This window comes from Talpa europaea (assembly GCF_964194135.1).
Source record: "Talpa europaea genome assembly, chromosome: 15".
Taxonomy (NCBI): domain Eukaryota; kingdom Metazoa; phylum Chordata; class Mammalia; order Eulipotyphla; family Talpidae; genus Talpa; species Talpa europaea.
Genome location: NC_140083.1, coordinates 69,685,369 through 69,703,234, shown reverse-complemented (window position 1 = coordinate 69,703,234; position 17,866 = coordinate 69,685,369). Strand labels below are relative to the sequence as shown.

The 17,866-nt window shown below is 50.7% G+C and overlaps 1 protein-coding gene across 1 annotated transcript; it reads left to right on the top strand.

The window, feature by feature from the left end:
* Positions 1-1,368: 1,368 nt before the first annotated feature.
* CD4 (CD4 molecule) lies at positions 1,369-13,994 on the top strand (the record flags this gene model as incomplete). Its single annotated transcript, XM_084256095.1, has 7 exons — positions 1,369-1,402; positions 1,491-1,670; positions 9,898-10,056; positions 11,725-12,054; positions 12,743-12,946; positions 13,496-13,617; positions 13,923-13,994. 7 exons carry the CDS (start codon positions 1,369-1,371, stop codon positions 13,992-13,994), a joined length of 1,101 nt encoding a protein of 366 aa, XP_084112221.1.
* Between the last annotated feature and the right edge of the window lie 3,872 nt (positions 13,995-17,866).

The window sequence follows — 17,866 nt, the reverse complement described above, 5'->3', positions numbered from 1 at the left end:
AGAGACAGAGTGGTGAACAGAACAGGCAGATTGATTGAAATACACTGCTAAGGGGAGGAGTAGGCAAGACAGGAGAGGTCTGCTGCGCCATTTGTGTAGCTCCCTGGCTGGGGATCAGACTCATGCTGCAGTGGCTGGTGATAGCTTGATAGTGCTGAGACTTAATCCCTGTGCTACCAGGAAGGCCCCATTTTTAATATTGTGAGAAACCTCCATATTGTTTTCCACAGGGGCTGAACCAGTCTATCTCCACCTCTAGTGTACAAGGTTCCCTTGAACTTCACACCCTCTCCAACAATTGTTGCTTCTGGTCTTCTGATATGGGCCATTCTCATGGGTGTGGGATGGCATCTCTTTGTGGCTTTGATTTGCATTTCCCTGATGATAAGTGATGAGGGCATTTTTTTCATTTGCATGTTGGCTACTTGCACATCCTCTTTAACTCTTGGTTTTCAAGTTTGAGCTGGCTAGACCCAACCCAGTTTCTGACTCCATGCATCTGAAGTGGGACCCCAGAATTTGCTCCTAACAAGTACCCAGTGGCAGGCTGCTGTGGATCCAGGACCACTGGTGGATCTCTACTCTCTCCTAATGCAGCCCATTCCTCACGGTCCATGCAGAACCTTTCTGCACTCTCCACCCCACCCCACACCTCACCCATCTTCCAAGACAAAGTAGAAACTGTTCCTTTGTCTACATCTTTCTGCTTATCCCACTCAGAGGCCCTAGAGGATTGGCCATCACGGAATTACCTTTCTCTTCTCTCACCCCTCATACTGTACCAGGGTCCCAGTTCTGGGAATTTTATCTCAGAGCTGTCCCTCAAATCCTTCTCTTTTCCCACATTCCCACTGTCTGAGAAGAGATTCAGGGCTCAGGTCTCCCCAGGATGTTGCCATCTGCTCTTGGGCATAGCCACCTCCTGCTTCTTTCTCAGGCTTCAAGACCTGGTCTGACTCCTATTCTCTGTCACCACTAATTTTCCATCTTCTCAGTGACTCCTACTCTGATCCTACCTGGCAGAAAGCCCACCCCAGCCTGGGCACATCACTGTGTGGCACCTACCCTGGGTATCTGGTTAGATTCCATGTACGTCCAAGAGGTATTATCTCCTTGATAATCAATTTGCAATAAAGCTGATTTCTCCCCCACCCCCACCCCCACCCCAATCTATGCCCTTTGGGTAGCGACCCCATGGCTTGGTCCAAACAAAGTGCCTGCCACCTAATGATTGGTTTTCTCCCTCAAGCTCTGTCCTTTCTTCTGGGAGAAGGGTCAGGGCCCTGCCATATCAGCAAGGCCACAATGAACTGGACAACCTCTTATAGGCACCTGTTCCTGGTGGTGCTGCTGGGTGAGTAGTCGAATATGGGGTCTGAGGGCAATGGCCTGGGAGAAGAGGGTAATTGAGATGCCAAGTTGGGAGGGGTAGTCGAGTGGAGGGGAGCAGCAGACAGACTTGAGACCTGATCCCCTTCTTTATCACCTAGCTCTTGTCCCAGAGGACACACATAATCAGGTATTACAAATAGTGCTGGGGAAGGCAGAAGACCAAGTAGAGCTGCCCTGCAGAGGTTCCAGTGGTTCCCAGAAGAAGACCGCATACTTCAGCTGGAAAGATGATTCCAACACCTTGATTCTGAGGAATCAGCATGACTTCATCACTAAAGGTAGGGTGACCCTCTCCCAGGCCAAGGAGGAAAGCACATGGGATTGAACACCTTTGGTGTCAGCTCCTCCTGGTCCTACTAAACCTGGGATCCCAGAAGGTTCTGATTGACAGCGATGCTAGGTTTCCCCACACCAACTGCTAGTGGTCCAGAGAATGGTTTTTGGTGGCCTATTGTAATTTCAATATTTTCATATTTGTGGGCTTTTTTGATGGATATTTAAAAATAACTATCATATCAAACCTGATGATTTAATGATTATTATTACTGCTATAGATCCATGAGGAGGTTTTGCTTCCTTGCATTAAAAGCAACAGAATGATTTTTTCCTACCTTTTGAAGCAAAACAATTAAGATCTCAGTACTTCTTAGGGATGTATTTTCTAAGAAAGCATTTTTTTAACATTTCAAAAAAATTTATTTATGTACACAAGAACTGGGGTACAGGCCAGAGGTGCAGGGCAGGGAGAGGATTCACCAGAGGCAGAGTGGGGAGCAGAACAGGCAGAATGACTGAAATATACTGCTGAGGGGGGCAGCGGGGGAGATAGGAGAGGTCTGCTGTGCCATGTGGGTTGCTCCCTGGCCGGGGATGAACTTATGCCACAGTGGCTGGTGATAGCTTGATATCCTGGAGACTTTACCCTGCACCACCAGGGAGGCCCAGAAAGCATTTTTTAAATCATATAAGATTTGTCCTCATGACCTCCTCCTCCCCAACTCCCTTCTTTTGCTCCTTCTTCTAGCATTTTCCTTCTTTACTTTTAATTTCCCTTTCGTCTCTTCGTCCTTCCTCTTTCTTCCCCTTTTCCCCTCTGCTGTAGCCATTCCTCTCCCCCTCCCTCTCTTTCTACAAATCCAGTGTCAAGGGCTGACATCCAATGGCATCACAGGGAGGGAGCTGTTGTGCTGTCCAGGAATTCCTGCCCCAGAGTGATTTAGCACCAGGTTCCCCACTTATATGTGGGGCAGACAGTGGAGGGGGTGGGGAGAGTCCTCCTTTCTGGCCACCCCATCCTCATGCTCTTCTTGAAGTAACTCTTTCTCCTGTGTATGGATTCAACACATTTTTGAAAAGAAGAGCATGAGGCAAGTAGAAAAAAACCCACCAGTTTTGTAACTATATTTTAATAAGTGTATTAGGTTTATCATTGCTTGCATTTCATGCATTCATATTAATATTCTAATATTTTCTTTTAATTGTGAACAAGTCTCATATATTTATAATATTTATGTAGTGAGTCATTATATATCCCATTTAACTTCAACAATTACCAATTCACGGTCAATTTTGCTTAAATTACATCTCCTGATCCCCAATCCCATATTATTTTACAGCAAATACCAGATTATTTTATAGCAAATACCAAATATCACTTAATATGTAAATACTTCAGTGTGTTTCTCTAAAATATAATGATTCTTTAAAAAAAAAACCTATCTACAGTATCATTATCTCCCTTAACAATTAAAAAATAACTCCTTAATTACAATAATCTTCAGAGTTCCATTTTTCCTAGTTGTCTCATAATATTGTTTGAACATTTGGAGTATTTGAATCAGAATCCAAATAAAAATTCTTGCATCATACTTGGTTGAGAGTTCCCTTAAATCACTTTGAATTTATATATCTATTTTCTTTTTTCTCCCCTCTTGCAAGTATTGGTTGAGGAAACCAAGCAACTGGGCCTCCCTGGTGGCGCAGAGGTTAGAGTCTCAGCACTATCAAGCTATTGCCAGCCACTGCAGCATGAGTTCAATCCCTGGCCTGGGAGCTGAACCACACGGTGCAGCAGACCTCTCCTGTCTTGTCCACTGCTCCCCTCGGCAGCATATTTCACTAGATCCCCCTGTTCTGTTCCCTGCCTTGTCTCTGGTGAATCCTCTCTCTCTCTCTCACACACACACACACACACACACAAACACACAAACACGCACACACCAGCACCTCTGGTCTATACCCCAGTTCTTGTATGCATAAATAAATAAAAATAAATCTTTGGGGGAAAAAAGAAAGAAAGCAGGAATTGATCTGTTAAGTTTTGCACCTTCTAAAGGGGAGCTGGCTGCATTCCCATGGTGTCATCGAACATGTTCCTCTGTTCCTTGAATCACCTACAAATGTGGGGATTGGATCTAGGTATTCGGTGAAGTTCACATTCAATTTTATGACAAGAACACTTTGTAGATGGTATTTTATACTACTATTTTTTTAAAGATTTATTTATTTATGCATACAAGAACTGGGGTACAGGCCAGCGGTGAGGGGTTGAAAGAATTCACCAGAGATAGAGCAGGGAACAGAACAGGCAGAAGGATGGAAGCACACTGCTGAGGGGAGCAGCGGGTGAGACAGGAGAGGTCAGCCTCGCCACGTGGGAATCTCCCTAGCTGTCCGGGAATCGAACCAGGCTGCAGAGACTGCGCACAGCTCCACAGCTCTGAGTTCAACCTGCTGCACCACCAGGGAGGCCCTGGTTCCCCTCTTAGCTTTCATTGCCACTAGAGGGAGCCACTCCTCCTAACTGCTGGCCAGGGGAGAAAGTTCCAGCTCCTGGAGTGTTCTCCATGGACCCTGAGGTGGAGGTGACTTTATTACCTCTGTGATGGAGACAGACCTGACTCTGCAGTAGATCTCCTTTGACATTATCCCAGAAAGAAAGAAGAGGTGCCCCCTGACTACGGGGTAGGGGTGGAAATCCAGGCTCTTCATACAGTCTCCACTGACGGGGCAGGGGTTGAGTGACCTTGTCACTGTCTCGTAGGGATGAACATCCTAGCTCTCTTCTAGGTGTTCACTGACACTATCCCAGTGGGTGTGTTGGGTGCCTCATTACAACCTCAGGAAGAAATGCTGGCATGGTTGGGTGACACCATAGTGTTTGCCTCTAATGTTTGGTTAGAATAGAGCAGTTGTTAGCTAAATAAGTTTTGTCTTGCTAACTTGCTCCTTTCCTGGTCCTTTAGCTAGACAGAGCAGATTCGTCTGAAAGGGGGAGGGGTACTCCTCCTTGCTGGGGTGGTGTGAGAAGATGCCTGGTGAAAAGTCAGGACTTTCCCCATCACACAGCAGTAACAAGATCCCCTCTACCCCATGTCCTTGGAGAGCACGTGGGGAACTGGAACTTCTACCCCTGCCTGGCAGTTAGGAGCCACCTCTAGTGGCAGCTGAGGATTCAAGTAGATGTAATACCTAGAGTTACAGCTAAAATACTACAGAGATAGGACCTCCCTGGAAGCGCAGCACTATGAAGCTCTCCGCAGCCTCTGCAGCACTGGTTCGATTCCCAGCCGGCCAGGGAGATACCCACATGGCGCAGCAGACCTCTCCTGCCTTGCCTGCTGCTCCCCTCAGCAGTATCTTCAGTCCTTCTGCCTGTTCTGCTCCCCACTCTGTCTCTGGTGAATCCTTTCACCCTCCTGCACTTCTGGCCTATACCCCAGTTCTTGTGTAAATAAATAAATTTAAATAAATCTTAAAAAAAGAAAAAGAAAGAAAAAGAAAAAAGAAAAGAAATGCCCCTAGAGAAGAGAAGGAAAGAGAAAAATAAAACTACAAAGATAGACTCAAACACTTGAGATAAATTAAAATAAATTCTAAAACATCTTTTAAAAAATGTTTATATCCCAAAGTATAAAGTTAATGTCTATAAGTCCATACTGATAGAATAACTGATTGAAAAAATAAATAAGTGGGGTCTCCCTGGTGGTGCAAGGGGTTAAGCATAGCACTGCGAAGCTCTTCACAGCCACCGCAGCCACTGCAGCACCAATTCAATCCCTGGCCGGCCATGGAGCTACCCATATAGCGCCAGTAGACCTCTCTTGTCTCTCCTGCTGCTCCCCTCAGCAGTATGTTTCAGTCAGTCTGCCTGTTCTGTCCCCCACTCTGTCTCTGGTGAATCCTCTCACTCCCGCACCTCTGGCCTGTACCCCAGTTCTTGTATACATAAATAAATAAAGCTTTAAAAAAAAAAAAACTCAATACCAAGAAAAACAATCTAATTAGAAATGGGTAAAGTCCTGAATAGATATTCCAACAAAAAGAATCAGGGATGGCAGATAAGCAGATAAAAAGGTGTTCAACATCATTAATCATTAGGGAAATGCAAATTAAAACCATAATGAGGGCCTCCCCTGATGGCGCAGGCAGTAGAGCACCGCTCTGTGAAGCTGTCCACAGCCTCTGCAGTGCCGGTTCGATCCCGGCTGGCCCGCGAGGGTCCCACATGGCATGTCAGACCTCTCCTGTTGCTCCCGCTGCTCCCCTCAGCAGTGTATTTTGTCAGTCTGCCTGTTCCGTTCCCTGCTCTGTCTCTGGTGAATCCTCTCACCCTCTCGCGCATCTGGCCTGAACCCCGGTTCTTGTATAAATAAATAAATAAATCTTTTTTTAAAAAGTGTATACAAATGTTCGTAACAGTTTTATTTATAATAGCCAGAGACAACCCAGATGTCCTTCCATGGGTGAATGGTTTTAGCCACACTGTGAAATACTTCTCAGCAGTAAAAAGGGACAGTTGGGTGACTTACACATAATCACCTGGGTAAATCTCCAGAGAATTAAGCTCAGTGAAAAAAAGTCATTCCCCAAAGGTGACATCCTGTGAAATTCCATTTATGCAACATTCTTATAATGTCAAATTACAGAAATGGAGGACAGATGATTGATTGTCAGGAGTTAACATGTAAGGGGAGGAAACTGGAAGGAAAGAGGCGTGGCTATAAAAGGCAATGCCCCCATGGCCCTAGAGAAGGTCAGCATCCCTGTGGCACCAATGCCAGTATCTGGGTGTGGCGTTATACTGTGACTTTTGCAAGCTGTTACCATCAGTGGGCCATTTTTGCAGTCTCTCTGTATTATGTCTTATAATGATCTTGAAATAATAGGCTGAATTTTAGAAATTAATTTTCACAATTTCATTTTTTTTTAAAGATTTATTTATTTATTTATTTATACAAGCACTGGGTACAGTCAGAAGCGCGGGAGGGTGAGAGAATTCACCAGAGCCAGGGCGGGGAGCAGAGCAGGCAGAAGTACTGAGGTACACTGCTGAGGGGAGCAGCGGGCGGCAGGAGAGGTCTGTGCGCCATGTAGGACCCTCCTCCGGTGGCCTGGGAGCAGCTGGGGATCAAACCGGTGCTGCAGAGGCTGTGGGCAGCTTCGCAACCCAGAGCTCAACCGCTGCGCCACCGGGGAGGCCCCATAATTTCATTTTTTAAAAAGATTTTATTTATGCATGCAAGAGCTGGGGTACAGGCCAGAGATGTGGGGAGTGAGCGGATTCACCAGAGACAGAGTGGGGGACAGAACAGGCAGATCTACTCAAACACACTGCTGAGGGGCACAGCAGGTGAGACAAGAGAGGTCTGCTGTGCCATGTGCGTTGCTCCCCGGCCAGCCGGGAATTGAATTCATGCTGCAGAGGCAGCCGATTTCTTCATAGTGCAGTGCTTAACCCCTTGCGCCCCCAGGGAGGTCCCATTTTCATAATTTCAAAACAAAATGAAAGGAAGCTCCGCGCATCAAGCGTATTTTGTTAAGTGGAAAGAGTGAGCTGTAGATGTAACACAACCCCATTTAAATTGAAAAAGCAATCTATGGGAATTTATGTTTGCATGAGCAAAGAACAAAGCAGGGAAGAGTCCACACCAAACTATTTACAGTCGTACTAGAAATGTGGGTAAGGGGAGAGGGAAGTGTTGAATCTATAACTTTGTAGTTCAAATAACCACCCCCCCCAAAATTGTCTTAACACAACTTTAAAAAATGCATGTGATGAATATTTTCCATTTCAGTAAAATTGCTTGTAAGTATCTTTCTTGGTGCCAACCTAATAGTCCATCAAGTGAGTGAATGCTAATATACAGCCATGATCTTTTTATCTAGCATTGTATGCAATTAACACTGTATTAACATTGTATGCTATTAAATAATAGCTGTAATAATTATTTTTCTGTAATAATTATTTTTCTGCTACGTTGTATCTGCATCTTTAAATTATTGTTTTCAGGACAAAGATCTAGAAATGAAATTGAGGATATGAATTTTTAAAAAGAGTTGGTATTTACGGCAAGGTTGCTTCCAGAAAGTTCTATGCATTTACACCAAATCTAGTTAATGTCAATGTATGCCCCTGTCACCGACACCCTTCCAGCACTGAATAGTATTATTTAAAACTGTGTGTGTGGCTAATTTGCTAGCTGAAAATATATCATTTGTTGTTTTAATTTGCATTTCTTGATTGCCTCTGAAATAGAAACAATGCACTACTTTCTAAAAATTCTTAAGTCTTTTGTGCCAATGTTTTGTTCTGTTTCTATGATTTGATTTTCCTCCAGAACAGCTCCCATTCCCAACTTCCTGATCTCTGGCACAACGGTATCACTCTCCTGACGCCCACCATTTCTGAACCAGAGTCAAGTTTTTTCCCCCTCTATTTCAATTTTTGTCTTCCCATCTATCCATCACCAATGATGCCCATTCCTTCCTTTAAAGTGTTTTTCTGTTTCATCTTCTTTGTTCCTAGGAGGTCACCATGTCTTTAGCCAAGTCCGCAAAATTTTCACCAGGATTCCACTGGAAGCTTCCCGGCAAGCCTTCTGTTACCAGCCTGTCCGATTTTGCTTTCTCTCCCAGCTGTAATCCCTTGCACGTTTCACTTCCTGGTCTTTCCACTAAGCCTGGACGCCTCTGCCAACACTCAGTTCCTTAGCATCCCTTCCACAGCTTCCTAGAAACCTCTGCATATGGTGGTCCCTTCGCTCCTTGGTGGTGGTTGCCGGTACTGCTTTGCCCCCTTTGTGGATGTCTTCCTTGCTCCCGCTTCTGCTAGTCCACTGCCTTCACTCTTTTTAGGCTTGAAACCAATGACAGACGTGTGAAAGGGGAGATGAGGCCAGGAGGAGGAGAGCAGGCCTCGGGCTGTCTGGAAGGAGCTCCTGGAGAGGATAAGCCCAAGCAGTAGGAAGCAGGCTGTGAGGGCTGGAGGAGGAGAGAAGGGAGAAATCATGCCCACGTGACACCCAGCTTCCTGTACTGAGGCCAAAACTGGAGAGGAGGATCCCTGCCCGCTCAGGGAGGCTGCGGTGGTGCTGAGGGAGCTGAGGGTAGGGGCTTTATCTCAGCTGCCTTCACTCCATCCCTGCAAATAAACATTGGAAGTAAAAGGCTATGTGCTTGCTGTGTAAATTTAGCTTCCAAATCCCTCACCTGCAGGAGTTCTGGAGCTGCCCTGGCTCCCAGAAAATGCTCAGCAAAAGGGAACTTCTCTGCATGGTGGCTGTTAGATACTAAAAGAGGGGACTGGACTCCTCCACATATCCATGCTCGAAGACCTTTCCAGAGACAGTGCTGCACAGTGTACTTCATGGGCTTGAATTTTTACCCACCATTTACTGGAGTCAAAATTCAAAAGACAGGAAAGGATCTACAGTGAAAAGCTCTCTGTTCACACCTTGGCATTCCCTTCCTCTTGCCAGAGGCACCACGGTTACCATGTTTATTTGGAGAAATAGTTGTTCATATACAAGGTAGATATAGAGCTAAAGACAGACAGAGACAGACAGGTAGGTAGGTCGGTAGGTAGGTAAATAGATAATTTCCTCCTCCTTTTAAAATAAATGATAGCCTATTGTATGTCTTGTTATAATAAGTTGATATTTCTTAGATATAATCCATATCAATGTGTAAGAGTGTCCTCATTTTTCCCTTATTGCAAGAACTATGACTGATTTAACCTAATCTTTCCTTGGTGAACATTTAATTTTTCATGTGAATTTGTAATCCTGGTAGACGTTACCAATTACCTTCCAAAGAAATTGCTCTGGTTTATGTTTCTGCCAACAATATGTAAACATGAGTTTGGACAATGACTTTATCTCTCTGAGTCTCAGTTTCCTTATTTGCAAAATAAGCAAGACAGCACCTATTCCCTGGTGTCGTTGTGAAGGGTACTTGAGATGATACATGTAAAGTATTTGACTTGTAGGAGTGGGTGCCTTGCCAATATGCACATGATTTTATTCTGGATTAGTGAGAGATTATCCTGACCAGGAAAATGGATGTGATGGGACCGCCTCACCAGTCTGGAATTCTCTGATTAGGTCAAGGGGCAGATTCTGCAGGAAATTAGCAACTCAAATCAGAAGCGGTTATGGGCACTGCCCAGCAGGGGTGCCAGCTCTCCAGGGTACTTGACCTCCTCCATGTGGCTTCAACTCCCAGGTAGTAGCAAGCTGAAAGATCGTGTTGATTCAAAAAAGACAACGTGGAGCCAAGGGTACTATCCTCTGATCATCTCAAAACTTAAGCAAGAAGACACGGGGATTTACATCTGTGAAGTAGGGGACCAGAAGACGAAGGTGCAGCTGCTGGTGTTCAGATGTGAGTGGGGCAGGCTGGGAACAAGGGTACCTGTGGCCAGTCTCCCTCCTCCCTGACTCCCATCCCTACACCCAAATCAGAAGGAGGCCTCAGCAGCCCACAGTTGGATCCCATGGGCCACCACATGGCCTCAAACCCTCCCCTTGGGTCACGTAGGAGAGAAAAGAGACCTAGAGAGAGGGGAAGAGAAGGACAGGAGCCAGAGAAAGGAAAGAGAGGGGCAGGGAAGAGGGAATGAGAAAAGGAGGAGGGGAGAGACAGAGCAAGAATAGACGGAGGACAAGGGAGGGGGGAGAAGGAAATCTTCCTTTGGATTGGGGGCGGACAGCTGGGTGTGGGCAACAAGGAAGAAGTTGGGAATGGGGTAACGGAGAGACCCTCTAGGCTCCTGGCTTCTCCCCTTCCCCCTGGGGACAGCGTGTGTGTGACATAAGTGGTCTGCTCCCTCCACAGTGACTCACAGGCCGAGCGACCGTGTGATTGTAGGGCAGAGCCTGAGTGTGACCTTGGAAGACCCACCTGGTAGTTCAGTGGAACAGCTTTCAGTTGAATGGAAAGTTCCAGGGGCTGAAGGCCCAACGAAGAGCAGGGACTTCTCTTTGTCCAGGGTGGAGCTGCGGAACAGTGGCCCTTGGAAATGTAACATCTCCGTAGGCCAGACCAGCCTGGTGTTGAGCATAAACATCTTGGTGCTGGGTAAGAGGTGCCCTCTCCCCTCAGCCCTCCCCTGCCTTAGGGCCTGACTCCACCTCCCTCTGCTCTGCTCCCAGGGCTGGGTTGGGGAAAAGGAGGCTGGGCCAAGTCCTCCTAGAGCTGAATTCTGTCCTGAGGGATACCCTGGGCCCTTGCTCAGGGTGGTGGACATGGAAGAAGGACAGGACCAGGGATTCCTGGAAGAGGCCCCAGAGCAGGCCCCAAGGATTTCTATTTTCTTTGTCACCTTTTCTCCCCATCCCCACTAAGCTGGCAAAACCACTGAATGGGTGACACTAACACCAGCAAGTTGGCCAGGCTGAGATTCCACTTTGTACCTTTAGTATCTTGAGCTAAGGGTCAAGATCCTAGGAGAAACCAGAGCCCAAAATGCAGGTCCTGCCCCAGATCCTGACCACCATGGGCTTATGTGATCCCAGGGAGTGGTAGAGGATGGTTAGTGTGTGGACTCTGATTTAAATTTGACTCTGACTTAACTGTGTGACCTTGGCCAAGTCACTGAACTTCCCTGTGCCTTGGTTTCTGCATCTGGACAATGGAGATGATGCTCACTGTGCTGTATTACTCTATGTTAAGCCCTTAGTATTAGTACAGGCCTGACCCATCACAAACTTTATTCAGCTGCTCTTATCTTGTGAGGAGTGGTAAATGTTGCCCCTCAGCAAGCCAAATATCTTCTGTGTTCCAGGGCTGCTGAGGAGGGAGAAGCCCCATGATTGGGCTGTTCTCAGAGGGCTTTCACGGGGAGGGGACACAGCAAGGGGACATGCATGGGTAGAGAGGCAAGACAGAAGATCAGAGAGGTAGATGGGACATTAAGAGCTGAAATGGCTGCCAAGATATTTGGACTAGCTGGTCCCCCTCCATATCTGCTGCCCCCACCAAAAGCCCACCCCACACTGTGCACCATCTCTTCCTATCTCTTGACCAGGTTTTCTCCCTTCCCACCTCCAGGTTTCCGGACGTTTCTTGACCCAGTCTATGCAAGAGAGGGGGATAAGGTGGAGTTCCTCTTCTCACTTAACTTCGAAGCCAAATCTCTGAACGGGGACCTACAGTGGCAGGCAGAAGGAGCCTCCTCCCCACAGCTCTGGGTCAACTTCATCTTGGAGAACAACCAATTGACTGTGAACAAGACCTTCCAACACCTCGAGATGCAGGAGGCGCACCCCTTCTGCCTCACCCTGCGGCGGGTCTTGCTTCAGCATGGGGGCTCTGGAATCCTGACCCTGAATCTTAAGGAGGGGGTCTTGCATAGGACAGTGAATCTCGTGGTGATGAGAGGTGAGGAGCCAGAAAGGGAGGCTTGTACCCTGGGTATCTGATGGAGGTGATCACTGGTCTTGGTGGGATGAGGGGGGCTGGTATGGGAGCTGGCTTTGAACTGAAACTGGAATCCACACATTCTTCCTCAACATCCAGAAGGCAGCCCCTCTGCAGACATCCAAGAACCCCCACAGGGCATGTGCTGAGAAGCAGGGTCCCGGCTCTGCCTCTGCCAGCGCTCTATGGCCCTGGCTAAGCCCCTTTCCTCTGGGGGTCTCACCAGCCTGATGGGGTACTCAAATCTTCTCTGAGTATGAAGGATGACGTGAACCTCAGCCTCAGCGTTGCCTTCTTCCCATCTTATTTCCTTCATCATCTCAACAATTCCACAAGCTAATATCTGATGGTTACCACATGCCAGACCCCATTCAGTAATTGAACATGTATTTGTGTGTTTAATTATTGTCTGGGGCTCAGGTTGGTGGAGTAACTGGCTCAGGGCCACACAGCCCGTGAGCGGTGGGGCTGGGATTCAAATCCAAGAGCGCTGAATCTCAAAAGTTATGTTTTCTCTATCATAACTGCATGAAAATGTTCTGAGAGGCTGAAAGTGTGGTTTGGATTGTTCTACTGAATCCCCCAGGAGCACAGTGGTGCTAGCCCCGGGGGTCCTGGCTCCCAGCCTTAGGCTCTTGTGCCTTTGCAGTGACTACGTTCCAGAACAATGTCACCTGTGAGGTGAGGGGGCCCCTGCCTCCCACACCGCAGCTGGTCTTGAAGCGGGGGAACCAGAGTGTGGAGGAGATCTCAAAAGTGCCGAAGCAGGTGACAGTGATGAACGCTGAAGCAGGCACATGGCAGTGTCTACTGAGACACAAGAACAAAGTCCTGCTGACAACCGAGGTGGAAGGTGAGTGAGGATCCAGGGCCCTTGACCCAACACCAAGCTTCTGCTTACTTGGCCGTGGGGCCTTCCCATGGTGGGCGGAGACCACCTCCCGGGGGCCTGGATACACTGGGCGCTGAGGTGAGGTGGACCTGTCCTGGTTTCTGTGGTCCTGAGAGTTCCTACCTTCCTGGGTGTCCAGCCCAGGAATGGGGTCCACATAACGAGGAACATCCCTCTCCGGCTTCTCTCCAAGTCCAGATGCATGCGCGTGCGTGCGCGCGCGCGCGCACACACACAGGTAGGCAGGCTTACACACAAGCACACATGTACGCACCTAGCCAAGGCTGCTGCTTCAAGCTCCCCAGCGTGCCCTATGGGCTCTAACCTTAACCCCTTCCCCGGCTCTTTCCTGTCAAGTCTGGAGGACCCGGGGAGCCTTATGCACCCTGACCTGCTCTCCCAGCCCAAGAATCAGATCCGAGTGGAGCCAGGCAGCAGGTCTTCCTGGGGCCCCCAGAGCACCCTGGGCCTCTGCCAGAGGGCAGTGAGCTGGACATCTCTCTCCTGCAGTTTCTCCCCAATTCACAAAAGCCTCGCCAACATTCCTGGCCATCGTGCTGGGCGGGATCGCCGGCCTTCTGCTTCTCTCTGGATTTTGCATTGTCTGCTGTGTCAAGTGCTGGCATCGCAAGGTAAGTGCCCCCCCCACCCACCCCCCACCCCCGCCACGGGCACCAGAGCCTCCTACAGCCCGCCACAAGGGAAGCCTATGTATGGGCCCTGCTTCTGGGCTCTCCCTGCAAGCTTCCCCAGCAGACTGGGCTGCTCCAGACCCCCACGGAGGAAGAAACCAGAGCAGAGCCTTAATTCTGGGGCAGATGCCCTCAGTCACTGTGACCGCTTCTCCTCTCCCAGCTTCCCCCACTCCCCCCTCCAAGAGGCTCCTCCCTTCTGGAGGCCTGGGACCCTCACGACTCTCCTCCTTCTTCCTGGACAGCGCCAGGCAGAGCGGATGTCTCAGATCAAGAGACTCCTCAGTGAGAAGAAGACCTGCCAGTGCCACCAGTAAGGAGCTGGTGGGGGGGACGGAAAGGGGTGGGCAGGAGGGGGAAGGAGGGAGGAAGAAGGGGGGGGCAGAGCAGTGGAGTTGAGTGAGGACACAGGGGCAGCAGAGGGGGGGCGGGGAGGGCTGGGGACCCCTAGCCTGGGTATTTCGGGCTGTGGCCCTGCCCTGTAGTCACGGCTCTGGAAGAGAGAATGGCAGTCTGGGAACCTGGAGGTCCTAGAATGCCATGGAGTTGGGGAGAATAGACTTGCTCCTTTTCTTCTTTGTTCCTCCAGCCGGTACCAGAAGCCAAGTAGTCTCATTTGAGGCACCCGGCCAGGGGCAGCTTCCCACTTGCAGCCTCCCCAGCTGTCTCCCAGCATTTCCTGTCGGGCTCCCGGGCCTGTGGACCAAATGAATGTAGCAGATCCCAGGCCTCCAGCCATCTCCTGCTGCCCTCGTTCACTTGGCCATTGACATGCGTCTTCCGGAACTTAGATCTGTTCTCCCCCTTCCTTCTCACTCAAGCCCTCGCCCTTCTCTGACTGTTTCTTCTCTACCATCTCCCTCACTGCCCACTTGGATCCCCCGGAAGCAGGCAGAATCAGGCCTGCCCAGCCTGGAGAGTGAGATCGGGTGTCTGAAGCGTGAAGCAAAGGACTGTCATTTTATGGCCAGAGAGGCTGAAGGCCAGCCCAAGACCAGAGAGCCCGTCAAGACTCCCAAGGCTCCTCACTGCCAGCCTCCACCGCTCCACGCTGCCTGCTTCTCAGCCTGTGTTGGGGGCCACTGACTCACATCCTGACCTGTGTATAAACGGGGACCCCCCGATACACACCCCCATACACAGCTCACAGCTTGCCCACAAACACGATTCCTTATCACACGAGCACTGTCTCAACCTGTAAACCAGTTTCACATCCTCTGTCTGATACATATGAAATCCCACATGGCTGACAGTGACAGGACCAGGATTAGCATCTCTGGTTTACATACCAGAAATGGAGCTCAGAGAGGTTAGATGTTTGCCCAAGATCACACAGCTAGATGATGCTGAGTCAGGACTAGCCCATCTCTTGACCCCAGTTCCACTGCTGTTTCTCAAACACAGGGACAAATACCACGCAGATTGCTGCAGCTGGTTAGTCATAGGTGCCCGTGTGTACCTTTGGGTTCCCAGGAGCACACAGAGAGGCCCTGCCTCAGAGGGTTCAGGAAGGTGGAGGAGGACCTCCCTGCCCTGTCTCAAATCCCTCCTCCATCACCTGCTGGCTGCAGAATCCTGTTACCAGAGGACAAAGGTTTCAGCTCTAATTAGAGCACAGTTTGGGAGCACAGGCTCTGTGGGAGAGAGCCCAGTGACCTGCCACTCACCCCGTGCAGAACCTTCTGGAAGGTGAACTTTGCCAGAGGGTGCAGAACCTTCTGGAAGGTGAACTTTGCCAGAGGGCGTGGGGAGCTGGTGTGAGAGTGAACCCTCTGAGGGGAGCGCCTGTGAAGGGCAGTAGCATTGGACCTCAGTCCCCCTGTCCTGCAACCTCCTTCATCCTTCCCCAGACCTTTCAGGACCCAGGGAAACAGGGGTGGCGGGGTGGGGGGTGGTTACAAGTATTTTTCTGACTCTCCTTGATCCATCTGCAGCCTCCTTTGCCTCTCCTTCCTTCCTTTCCTCTCCACCTCCCTCAGTCTCTACCCCATTCTCTTTCCCCTTTCTTCCTAGCTAGCCCCTTCCAGCCCCTTCCAGAAAGACCTGGCTGCCAGGCTTCCTGCCGCTTGATTTGTATCCCTGCCCACTCCCACCTCTGCCTCTTGAGCCCACAGGAAAAACAGTAAACTTATTATTATGCTCTTCATTTGTGTGTGTATGGGACATGGGGGGGTGGCCCCTTCTCTGGGGACCAGGGTGGAATCTGCTCATCTTTGTGGTCAGTCCCAGGAAGTGAAGTTTCCCTAGGGAGGGAAAAATTCTTTGGAGGCTGATTAACCACCTCTCCACTCCAAAGGGGTGTGTGTGTGTGTGTGTGTGTGTGTGTCCAAGACTGTGTATGTCCAAGACTCTGGTTCCTCATGCGATACACTGAGGGAGTTGTGTGTTTCCATCCAAGTGTATGTACCTGGTGGAGAGAAAGGATCGTGTGAAACTACAATGTGTGTGGGGGGATTATGTGCACACAACCTAAGCGTGAGTTTGTGTGTAGGAAGAGGAAGTGGGGTGTGTGTGTGGCGTGCACCCTTGTGCACCTGTGTGACCCCCACCCCCCAGGCAGACCCAGCTTCATCACACCTGCCCCGGCCCCAGACAGCCTCCAGCACCTGCCCCTCCACGACACTCCCCGCACAGCCCTCACACGGATACACACGGTGACACACGGTGACACACGCTTCCTCCTCCCTGAACAGCCAGCTCCTTGGTCCCCAACAACACCAGCTGCCTCTTTGAGCTGGTGTTCATCTTGGAAAACGGGGTGGGGTGGGGGGCAGGACAGAACCATCTCGCCAATGAAGCGGACTCCCCGCCATCCCGCTCACCCCTCCCTCTCCAGCCTTCCTTGCCCCTCCCCCTCCAAGTCACCGCCGGCCAGTTCTCCGCCCCACCTTGGTCTCCCCACTACTCCCCAAAAGCTGTCCTTCAGTGCCCCCACCCAGGCCACGGCGGGATGGCTCTGGGAGAGAGGGGCTCGGAGGGACCTAGGGGGGCAGCGCGGGAGTGAGCGGCGGGCTGAGCCGGGGAGGCTGGGACCGAGGGGGGAGGACCGGAGGGAGGAGGGAGGCGGGAGGAGGGAGGAGGGAGGAGGAGGGCGGGCGAGCCGGAGCCGGCGGGCGGCGGGAGCCCGGGCAGCCGCGTTGGGAGTGCGGTCTCCATGGCAGTGCGGGGCGCAGCCAGAGGTAAGACGACCCCAGCCCTGTCCCCCGCGCGGACCCTCCCTCCACGCCCCTGCCTCCCCCTCGGGCTGCTCCTCTCCGCGCCGGCCGGCCCCTCCTCCCCGGCCACCTGCTGTGTCTGCCCCGGAGCACCCTGTGGGTGGCAGGAGGGAGGAGCCGCCTGACCTTACCCCTTCACCCCGACGGGCGCGAGAGAGACCCCCGCCCGCCCAGGAGGCTCCCCCACCCCTCCCTCCCACCTGCCTCGGCTCTTTCTCTGTCCTTCACCTCCTTCTCCCTGTCCTTCAGATCCTTCCTGCCTCCCTCCCTCCCTGACGCCCCATCTCTTTCTTTCTGAGCCCACCAGCTGGGGCTGGGTGGGGGTGGCTGGGAAGGGGTCCAAGCCTGTAGGGGTGGGAGTGTGTGTGGGGGTGCTCTTGACCAATTCCTTCCACCTCCCTCTGGCTGGCCATTGCCATGGCAACTGGGGTGCACTGGGCTCCGAGGGAAGACAAAGGTGGGGGGTGGACTAGGACCTCCAGGGAAGGGCAGGGGTCTGAGGGTCTCCCACAGGAGTAGACCCTCCCACTGCTCCATTTTTACCCCCCTTTCCTCCCAAACCATTCTGCCCACCCTCTTGCCTCCACTCTGCTCAGGGTCTCACCTGATTTCCTCTGACCCCCTCCCTGCCCAGGGCTCACTAGAGTCAGCATCACTACCCTCCTTCCTGGCCTACGGGTCCTGAGTCTGGGGCAGGGGTGAAAGCACCGAGGTCTGCTGGCGGGGGCGGGGGGCGGTCAGCGCCAGGCTGCACATTTGACTTTTTCTTCGCATCTGCCCTCTTCCCTGCTCCTTCTCTCCCTCCCTCAACACCTTCCCCAGAGCCTTCTCTGCAGGGGTCTCTGGCCTTCTCCTTCTATTTTAGGATACTATCACTTTGCCCCCTCTTTCTTTTCTGCTAAAACTCTCCTCCTTCCCCCTAGTTCCCCCTCTTTCCATTTCTGGATGCTTCTGATGTCAGCGGTTTCCCCGCC